We start from the raw sequence: 11,527 nt of genomic DNA, 5'->3' as shown, positions 1-11,527 counted from the left end.
GTTCAACTGGAGCCAGCCAGGAATACAGTTCTCTCAGAATGGAAAAGGAAGGTGACTGTGGGTAGCTTCAGATCTGAGGCATGAGATTATTCTTACTTTATTTGATGGAAAATGTATTTATGAAATAGCCAAGGTTTCATTTTCTTAATAATTACTAAATGCAACCAGCAGCAGCATTTCTTCAACACTATCTATCAGCTATTATTTAGGATTAGTGATTTTTAATTTGGTAAAGGCAAGCAACTTCTGCCTCCCCTCCCAGATCCAGATGGAATCATTCTCTTACCAGTGTGGTGTTACTGCCAGGGGAATGTTTGCAGGTCCTGTATGAGAAGATTTCATCCCAACCACCTCCTTGCCAGGAGATGCTGGACATTGGTAGAACCATCCCATAAAGGGAATCCTGCAGGGGAAGAAACTGCCAACCCAGGTTTCATCCTGTATGTACATCCCTGCCTGTTAGACTGGGTGCTTTAAAGCACAAGGTGGGCAGAGCCACCTGAAACAAATACAGATGTGATAATTATGTCAGTTCTAGAGATGGCACTGCCAGCTAATCAGAGTATAAAAGTAATCCTTCCTGTGTTGGCATGCAGTATCCAATTTGTACCTCATACAAGAAGATCGTATCCCAATGCCATAAAAGAAATTCCCTTGTTAACTGAGAGGAATCAAAATAGCAATTAAATATCCACTTTTTTCCAAGTCCTTAGGCACCTGTCTCACAAAGGGCTTGGAGAATTCTTCAGTAGTGCCAAATCTGCTCTTGGCCATCATGTGCTAAGTGAAGTCATCTAACTATGATAAAGAATCCATTTTTAAAAATGAAAGAGAAATGAAGCTGAATACATTTTTGGAGGATTTGGAACAATCATCACAAGTAGGCTGCCTGGCATGAAGAAGTTCTCATGTCACTGGCTCATAAAAAAGAATAAATTATCAACACTCTGTGCCTGCTCACTGTTGTCATTTGTCTTCCAGTCCTTGCTCTTTGCTTGCAATATGAAAGGCTCTCCACAACTGCCTGATGAAGCCACTCTTCTATTTTCATCAGAAGGGTTGAAATGCTACCTGGTTTAGTGAATGGAACTCTGAGTTGTCTTGCTCAACAACAAACTATATCAGTCTAAGGGAATGTTAGTTCATACTATCTGCCTCTAGAAAGCTTTCTCCAAGAGCTTCTTTTACCTCCTGCACCCACTAATATCCCAAGGCAGACTGGAAGACCTCTGAGTCTGTCTCCACAAATGCAACTGTGGCTTATGAGAAAGAATCTTTATTCATGAGACTTCCAATTTATAGACCACACTTCAAGATTTTTCTCTGTAAAACTTCTTTCCAGTTGGTAATAAATTAGTCCCAGTTCTAATTCTTCCCTTAATGTCTTTATTTGTTACACATCAGGAGAAGTTTACCAATATTTTCTGAACAGGAAAAAAACCCCCAAAATTTCTAATTATAGTACTCAGGATGCAACTGTCTATCAAGAATATTTCAGGGTAGCAATTAACCAGATGAAAAAGAAGCCAAAAATCTTAGGACATGCAAAAAGGAATTCATATACAGATGATGTTTTACAGAGTGACTCTTCCCTGAATCTGCCATTTCCTATCGAGGAATGGCACAGAGCTGGTAGGGAGGTGGCTTCATCGTGCTCCCAAAAACAAATTTTGTGTTGACTTCCTTCACTCCTTCTGGCAGGGTGAATGTGAATGCTTGTAGCAGGGTGGAAAAAACAATAAAGAGCTCCATCCTTGCCAACAGCTCCCCCATACACACACGGTGCCCTGTGAAGAAACAGAAAAGGCAATTCAGCCAAAGTATTTCTATCACACCTCCCTTTCTAAGCTGCCTGGGATTTTCTTTGCTCGTTTTCTGCAGGTTTTATTCTTTTCTCTTAATTTTGTCATTTAATGATTCATGACCGAAAGGCTGCTTGAATTTCCACAAAAAGTTTCAATCTACATTTGCACCAGGCAGTAAGACATAGAAATTGTCACCAGGGTGGCAGAGTTTACATTCACAGTCGTCCCAGCACCATGCTTTGATAGCTCGATCTCTTCTCAGAGAGAAACTGGATCTGACTTCCAAGAAAGACTTTTCTATGTGTCATTTCTTCTCTTCCAATCTTTTCCACACACAACTGGACTTCTTTCTTCTTGGAGATCTTTAAAACAGTTTGTATATGCCCATTTGTAGGTGCCTTCCTGTGGACACTGCTGAAGGCTCCTGGAAACATCCAACTTGGATTTTTCCCAGGCTGTTGGCTTTCTCTGCTCCAGTTCAGATCTTTCCCAGCTGGGATTTTTCTCAGAGACAAACAAGAGAAGGAAGAACAAATAACACAGACTAACACCTGGTGTTGATCACAGAGCAGTGTGAGTGTCTCGTGATGTTTTGAAGGAAGCATGTCTTCAAAGAGGTGTTGCCTTCTTGGACCAATGAGTCTTTTCTATTTTGTTTTGCATGATCTATCTTATATAAATGCTTTGGCTTTTCAATAAATCTCTTCTTCTTGCTGCTTTGAAGAAGTCGTGTGTGTGTTGCTGCATTATTTGCCGTTCCTAATCTGACAGCGACATCTTCCCAGTTATTTTGGGGAATTAATGGATCTGAAGTTGTTATCAAACGGTGTAAATAAATCCCTGTTCAGTGCACTTACCTACAGAAAATGGTAAGAAGGCTTCTCTGTTTATGAAGTTCCCATCTTTATCCAGAAAGTGGCCTGGGTTGAACTGATCAGGTGTCTCCCATTTTCCAGGATCAGCCAGAACAGAGTCAATATTTGCTAAAACTATGGTGTTCTGAAAAAAAAGGAGCACTGGCTTAAAAAAAAACCAATGACTGTAGGATCTATTAATATCTAGGGCAAAGCCTTGTGAAAGACAGACAGGTACAGAGACAGCCAAACCTTAGAGGCACTTCTAGAACAAGAGTTCATGTCCCCAATCAGGAAAAACTTCAAAAGCCTTTCTAAAATCATCTAATGGACCAAAGATCAAATTCATTTAAATATGCAGCACATTTGTACCTTTGGAATATGATATCCCAGCAGCTCCATGTTCTTCATACTTGTTCTGGGCAGTGCAATTAAGATTATGTTACTGTATCGCTGGATCTCGTGAATTACAGCATTTGTGTAGGGCAACTTTTTCCTGTCCTCATAGCAAAATACATGGGAACAACCCACAACAGCATCCAGCTCCTTCTGGACCTTCTCTGAGGAGGAATATTCAGCTTTAAATATGCAGCAAACAATCTATAAACTCTGCAGTCATAATTTTTCCCGTTGATTTTTACAGTCAGAATGGCACCCAACCAGATGAAAAAGATACTTTATAAAAAATAATGCCTTCAAATTCCCATACAGATGACCTGAAAAAATTGACATTGAGGTTTCTTATAGGTTGCATATATACTTTCAAAATAACGATAGCAGATGAGGTCATTCCATATTAATGTGTGGGTTCCTGTTACATTTGCTGCTCTAAGGTAATTTATTTAAAGACTTTTATTAATATATTTTCTACAGGCAGGGAGTCAACTGGAAAAAAATATTAATTGTGTGTTAGGGGAACAGTTTAGTAATTAATCAAGGATTATTATTCATTAAGAAGCACATAGATTTTACTTGTCATCTGCAGATGTCCTAACTGCTATTCTGTAATTACTTGCCTTGGGAAGGACTTACACAAATTAATTTTTCCCAAGGACTTCTTTTTTTTACTTACTGATCTGAAATGGTAGTTTCTGATTACTTTTTTATTTATACTACAGACTCTATCATTGCAATTAAAATTACCCCCACAAAACTTATGAACGTCTTAATATATATGAGAAAATGAAAAATGATGTGAAAATTAAGTATGTGCAATCCAGTCTCAGGTTTGAAGTCCTTTGAAGGTAACAAAAACGGGAGATCCTTTCTTCTTAACACTTCCACATTTTCTACTTGTCAGGCTCCTGCTGTGCCTGGTACTCAGCTTAAACTCTCAAATAAGAGGCCTTTAAAGTGAGTTTTACAGCTTCTAATCCTTTCTATCCCATACATTCTGGCATTTCTTTTCCCAGTCATTTTACTCTGCCAACCTGCATCTTTCTTCTGTGAATATCATTATTAAAAGCACACATTTTCAAGCTCCTCACCCCAATATTGGCAACCTCACACTGTATTTAAGTAATTTCTGCTGTGAAAGGCCAAGAGCAAATGAAGGAGTAGGATTCAGGGATTTAAAAGCATCACCCAAAGACTCCTTAGCAGAAGTCTAAGCATTACTGTCTGTGGAGGAGCAGTGGGACAATTTATCTCATCTGAGACTAAATTCTTCCACCTGATTAAATTAATTACACCCTGCATTCTGTTTAGAACTGTTAAAAAAAACAAAAACAAAACCAAAAACAACAAAACTGAATTTGCCTGTATGTTAAAAAGGATACTGCAAGAAACAAATGTATGCAATTTGCCTGATTCATACTTTAAAAATTAGTTCCTCTACTTTCTTTGAACAGACACAACCACTATCAGAACTTGCACCATTGCTGGAGTTGCAGACCTCTTTGGCTGTGCTTACCTTGAATGTCAGGATAAACCACCATGTAGAGCAATGCCCACAGTAAAGTGGTGGCTGTAGTTTCTGTGCCTGCTACAAAGAGGTCAGCAACAGACTGCATCAAGTTTGCTTCATCATAAGTAGTGTCAGCATCTCCTTTAGTCTGCAGATATGAATTGGAAAGAATGTTATGGCACACAAAAGAAGAAAACCACCTGGAGAAGTCATACACCTCTTAATTTATATTAGACATCATTATAATCAAAGAAACACTTAAAATCCCTTGTTGCTAGTGAAGTGTGAGAGAAGTTCAGAGGTACTCACTTTATCTATCTCATCCAAGTAGTAATCAACAAAATGCCGATTTTCATCAAGTTTTCTTTTTCCTTTGTGACTTTCAAGTTCCTTTGCTATCAGAGCATTGACAAAATCTATAGAGGTCTTAGCCTTTTTAACTGATGGCAAGAAAAGACCAGCAAGCCAAGGAGACAACTCATATATCTGTAAAGGAGATATTTTAGATATGTGATATTACATATAAATATGTGGCATTTAGCAGAATAAGCTTAAATCCTAATACAGGCTTCTGGGTAGTGGAAAAAACAAGTGAAAGACTGATGACTGAATCAGTATTAAATTGAAGGGATCGTGCCTATCCCATGATTCATCAAAGATTAAAGTATTTTTAAGCTCTATTTTTCCCTGGAGCAAAATAAAAATTTCTCTCAGTTTTACAGTATAAAGTTATATACATACTTTGAGATTATATAAATGTGATGTAGAAAGACTAAATGAAATTCCTCTCTACCCCAATTCTTTTCTAGGCTGAACTTTGCTTCATTGAATGAAGAATCTCCCAAGAATCTAGTCTCACATTATCTAACACACATCTAAGTTCTATTTCATCACTAAAAAAACCAGGTCCAGAATGATTTCCTTGATACATCTGTAAAGTGAAAATAGAACTATCCGAATCCAGGTTTATTTTCTTACAGTAGGATAGTGAATGATTTTACTCTCATTTGCCTTCTCATAGATAAAAAACAAATAGATCACATCTGTGTGATGTGCAAAACAGCTCAATGACACAGACATACTGAGCTGTGTGGATTTCTTCCTGTTTATTCATTGTTCTAAACATATTCACCTTCTTGTCCTTATGCTCTTATAAAGCCACATGTCAGTAGAAGTAAAACACTTCTTATATCCGTCCCATTCTTCTACTTAATTTCACTTTCTTTTTCTGCCTTTTGCAGACTGCATCATGTCCTTCTAGTTAGAGAACTCCTGCAGCTTAAATTATCCTTTAGGCCATAACTTCTAGACTCACCTTTTTAAATGGCATCTGCATTACAAATATTTATCTCCCCACAAGCCTTTTCAGATTCCCAGTTCTATTTCTTCTTCACCCTGCTGCATAATTTTCCTTAACACTGCCTGTCCACTTACCAGGAAAACAGGTAAGTACAGCCAGTCATTAAGGAATTGTACATTCCTGTGAAAGCACTGTGGAGAGTGGGACACAATGAAATGTTGGACGTTTTTGTTGGCTCTGGACACACTATTAAGGTGTTGTTTTAAAACAACTTATACAAACACCCTCTAAGAGCAGTTTGGAAATAGCTGAACCTGTGTCTACCCTGATTAAAAGGGTATCTTAGGAATAATTTCATCAGCATCTTCTGGGATAGTTACTAACAGTAATTTTATTTTCACTTATCTACCAGAAGTATCAAATTAGTCCTCAAATTGTCTAGGACTTAGTTTACAGCAGTTTCCAGTTAGCCAGAGATGGTGGAAATCATACAAGACACAGAACTGGATGAGTTCCAACAATTCTGCAGAGGCAGCTGCCTTGTGCATGAGTAAATTCACTTATTGACACCACACAGTAATGTGGTTCCCTTTCATAAATTCCTCCTAATAAAACTGCCCCAGGCTGAGATCAGCTGTTCTGCTGCTTTGGCAGCTGCAGTCACAGATGCACACACAGAAGCAAAAGAGAATTATTCTCTCCAGTGGATCAGATGTGAAGTTGGGAGTTGGTGCCTTGAATGGAGACAGATACCCAGCAGCTAAGGGAGGGTGACTTCCAGTGTGTCACTGTATCCTTGTAAGGATGTGCAGATGTGGTACAGGTGTTGCTGCTGAAAACTGTAGGGAAAAGCTGCCATTAAGCAATTTCATGCCATGTTACCTTTGCACAAAACAGTTGCTCTACTTCAGTTTCTATGAGATTGGCTGGCAGTAGTGAAGGAAGCAGTAAAATCCCATTTACTCTTGACATTTGTTGACAGCTGTGTCATGTGGTAGAGTGAAGAAAGCCAGTTTGCCAGACAGAAATTGAGATAAACCTATTTCAGATCTTATCAGATAATTTAATCCCTATTTTACTACTGATTTCAGATATAGTTTCTAACACTGGAGTTGTACAGGTAGCATTTTGCAAGAAAGTCCTTTGTACATCTCTCAGCTGCGTAACAAATCTTTGCATTTTCATCCCTGTGCCCCAGACACAGGAAAGGTTTGTGTTATGGTGAAGCATAAGCAATAGAAACGTTTTGAACTAGGCATCTGGAAGCACTGTTCTGATATGCTCTCCAGAAATTCCAGAAGCTCTAGTATTTTTTTTTGTTGCAAAAGTAACAAGCAAGTTACCTTTTTCACTGTCTATCTACAGAGAGCAAGCAAACAAATAAAATTGATTTTCCTCACAAAAAAAAGAGATGCTGTTCAAAAATGCTGTTATGGTGTCAAAGGATTCAATCAGGCGGTGAAAATTCTTGTCATCTCTGGAGAAACGATGTCCAAAAATCATGGAGCAAATCACACTTGAGACTGTATGAACAACAGGCATAGCAGGATCCAGAGGTTTTCCTGTGAACACGAGGGACTGCATTCACCATTAACACTTACTGTTCCTGCTCTTCCCGTTGACAGGAGAGCTGATATAATCTCATAAACATTAATTAGATCACTGGATGGCAAATTGTAGTTCTTTGGTAAAAGACCTGAGTAAGAAAGTAACTTCAGACATCTGAAAAACACTGCTGGTTCAAAAAAGGAAAAACTGCTGGTGGGAATGGAATTAATGATAAAAACACCCAGATTTCATCAAACAGATCTGCATCAGCAGATCTGACATTGGGCAATAGCCAAGATACAAAACCAGCTGAGACATTAAGTGCACAAATGAGCTGAGAAGATAACCACCTTCTATTCTTTGCTCATATCATTTTACATCAGAATATTTCAACCAACCCATGGATTCACTCCATTTTTCAGCAGCACAACCTGAACAAACTCTCTCTCCTACTGAGGAGCTCACCAAAAGCTGTGTGAGCTGAGATTTTTCTACTGCATCTGACAGAGCAGAGCATAGGTCTGTGCATCCTTGGTCAAAGCTTTGCATATTTTACATTTTTTCTTTTCTACACAGGAAAAGGAGGCATTGTGACACTGATTCTGTTATTGTTTGCTGTTACTATAAGTAACACAGAACTGACTCAGATGTATTAACACTGATAGGCAGCAGTATATATACTGGTATATTATATAACTAGACATATGTATAACAATTCTGTGATCTAGCTGTGGGGTTTCACACTTCCACCAGTAAATCTCTCATGCAGGTTGCATATACAGACTTTTGAGACTCAGCTCTGCTCATACACTTTGAATCCATTTTTGTCATCAGTGTCAAAAGCTACCAGTGGCCCATCCTCCAGCAGCTCCCACTGCACAGACTGCCCTGCCCACCCCCACATACCGTTTGTTTTCTGTAAATATTCCACCAAGTGAGCAGCCTCCTCTTGCAGTAGATAATCCTGGTCTTTTTTCCCTACTCCCAATTTCCTCATTGTTGCAATCCCAAAACGTCTCTGCTGCTTCCAGAGATGACCATTAGAGAACATAACACCTAGGATCATAATGAACTCATGCTGTCAATGCCTTGTAAATTAATGGATTGGTACAGTTGATACATCCAAGAAGCTTCTCTTTTCTTCTAATTTTTTTCAAAATTTTTACAGCAGTCTGGCAACATTCCTCTTTTCTTTCTTTTTTTGATTTTAGACATTTATTTTCTATATAGAAGTTCTTACATTAACTCTATGCTGTCATTATTGTTCTGACAATATAGAATAGAACTGTTTTTTAAAAATTGTGGGGAAAAAATGTAAATTAAGGACTTTGATGCCCTAAATAAATATTCAAAACTAGGGGTACAACACATTAAAAGAATTTCTGAGAGCAATAATTACCATTTCCACGTGTCAACATGTGAAATATTCTGCTTGTAGGCCTTCCAGCAACATCTTCAGCACGGGCAGTCAGACCTTCCTTCACTGCATTAAACCCTTGCAGGACAACTGCAGGAGTGTTTGAAAGCCATAAGGTGAAGATATTACCATGAATTTTGGCCATCTGTAGAACAAAGCAGGTTCAGAATAACAGGAGTGAGAACCAGTGCTTTTAAATCAAACAAGATAAACCAGATCTTCTCCCTGGACAGGTGCCATAAGGGTGACTGACTTTGAGAACAGAACATCAAGTATGCTCTTGCATACAATATTGTTTGAAGTCAGATTTCTATCTAAAGTCTCATTTATTAGAGATCATGATGTTTCTAAAATATCAGCCAATATTGCTAAAGTCTGTGATGTCATTTATTATGTCTAATGATTCAAACTCACTGTAGATGAACTCTTCCATCCTCACCACTTGCTACAAGACAGCAGTAGCTCATGAATTTGATGTGAACCATCCACAGCTTCCCCCTTTGTGTGTCAAGTGTAGCAAAAGCAGCTGAGGAGCAGAGTAATGCAGGAATCTCCTTCTAGCTCAGCTGTGGCAGCCTTGTCTTCAAGGTGTCACTGGCAGTGGGCAGGACAGTCCTACCTCTGGTTGCTGAATCAGGAACCAGAAAAGCAGCAAAACAGGCTGGAAAGAGTGGTGTGCTGCCAAGACATTCCAAGAAATGCAGGACAAGAGGATACAAAATTTTGCTGCCTGGGAGCAAACAAGAGGGAATACTTATGCACAGTGAGCAAAAATATATGTGCTTGTGCTTGCTCATTTCTGCTCAATTTCATTTTTGTAAAGACCAGTTCATGGCTTTTGAAACCTTGGGATGACCAGTACTACTTTTCATGTCTGGGATGTCAGAAATGGAAGAAAACACAGAAGATAGGCACTAGCTACTCTTTTATGCTATTAAATAATACCCCTTTGCCTTGGAACATACAGCTCAGGAGGACAGAACTGGCAGGACATGTTTAAAACAGGGAAAGGGAAGGTTGAGAACAAAGAGGGAGAGTGAGGTGCTATTACTTACATATTTAAATATTTATTTACTTTACATATTTAAATACTTAATATAGATTTATAAGAACTGTAAAACAACCTTTAAAAGTGCTGCACACTATAACTGAACTTAGAAAAGGTTTTGTGCATACTGTGAACTATTTTAGCCATTTAAAATCTCAGTCTTGCTAGGCAGACTGAAATCTGTTGTGAAAATCTGACCAAATAGTATGTCACAAAAATTTTTATTCTAAGATCATTCAAAAAATCCATTGAATAAGTATATTAAAAAAATCATCCTTTCTATACTGGAAACACACATGTCCTCAGTAGCTACTTCATGGGTTACTTAGAAAATGCCAGTACAACCAGTCAAAGCACAGACATTCAAAAGACTGCACGGAATTCGTGAGTCTACTTTTAAATACATCATTTTCCTGTGTGTAAGACAAGACTATTATCATCATTATGTTTTTGTTCATATGCACATAAGGTATTAAATATTTCTTTTAGTAGTAAGTGTAAATTTTCACACAAAGAAACATTATCTCCACCTATTTCCATGTTTATGCAATTTAGAACAAATCCCTCCCTAGAATTCAAAATAAGACTATGTTAAACACATTTACTTTTCAATCAGCTTGTTAGTCCATTAATAACTTGCCAGAAAATACATACTTTTTTAAGGTGCTCATGATGAATTTTGAAGTTCATCTGCAGCAGATTTCCAAAGAAGGGATATGGAGTTGGTCCAGGAGGAAATTGTCTTCGCATCCATTGCAATTTCAGAAACTCTAACAAGAGCAGAGACACCACAAAAAATACCAGCACCTCACTCACTGTTAACATTTTACTTCTGATTTACACAGAGAGGTTGTCTCTCTATGTCTGCTGTATAGACAGAGGAGAGATCCCGTTTATCTTGTTTTGGGGTACCTCCCTGAAAGGAGAAAAAACACTTGACGTTCCTGTGACTCACTGTCTTTCCCTCTATATCACTTCTGCTTCCTCATCCCAGAGAATTAAGTGTTCTTATTTTTAAGCATATATAGCATCATTCCATTATATTGCAGACACACATCTGTCAATTGCTGCCTCTTAATTATAGACCTCCTTGTACCGTGACTCCTACTGTGACAAAAAATCCCTGCCCACGGTCCTGGTTTCACAAAAAACCTCTTGCAAGAATGAGAAATAAAAATATTTCCTTAGGTTTGGCTGCACACCCAAGGGCAGTGGGGTTACTGAAAAGTTCAGGCTCATCTGTAGTCACCATATGCACCAACCATGGGCTCTGCTACTTAAGTCACCTCATGCTGTTGATTCTGATGTTCTCTGCTATTCCTTTAATACTTTTCCTCACAGTTGATGTTGAAAGATGTTTGGGGATGGCTCTACCTTTCAATTTTTTGCCCAGGGCACACAAACCATGAAAGACTCCAATTGATCATTGGGTAACAGGTTTGATGGCAACAGTGATGTAACACCCACGTGTCCTCCCACTCCCTGATCAGGGAAGCAAGGCTGCAGTCTCCTTCACCTAGCAGAAAGCAAAATTTCTTCATCTCTGCACCTGTCTCTGGCTAATCCCTCTGGATTGCCTTCAGCAGGAACAAAGATAATATACAGCTGTCTCTGAGAACTTCTTTCACAAGTGCTCTCATGCAACTGAG

The 11,527-nt window shown here is 38.5% G+C and overlaps 1 protein-coding gene across 1 annotated transcript; it reads right to left on the bottom strand.

Moving 5' to 3' along the window:
* Positions 1 to 1,407: 1,407 nt before the first annotated feature.
* On the bottom strand, positions 1,408 to 10,703 carry LOC306806185 (cytochrome P450 2J6-like; the record flags this gene model as incomplete). The annotated part of the gene is given in 10 exon segments (XM_079314669.1): positions 1,408 to 1,787; positions 2,663 to 2,804; positions 3,032 to 3,219; positions 4,572 to 4,713; positions 4,875 to 5,051; positions 7,266 to 7,271; positions 7,273 to 7,427; positions 8,320 to 8,469; positions 8,813 to 8,975; positions 10,533 to 10,703. Coding segments are annotated over 10 exon segments (1,473 nt in total). The 3' UTR covers positions 1,408 to 1,608.
* Positions 10,704 to 11,527: the final 824 nt, after the last annotated feature.

Source organism: Erithacus rubecula (genome assembly GCF_903797595.1).
Source record: "Erithacus rubecula genome assembly, chromosome: 11".
Taxonomy (NCBI): domain Eukaryota; kingdom Metazoa; phylum Chordata; class Aves; order Passeriformes; family Muscicapidae; genus Erithacus; species Erithacus rubecula.
The sequence above is the reverse complement of the archived record's forward strand: the minus strand, read 5'-3'. Positions and strand labels throughout refer to the sequence as shown.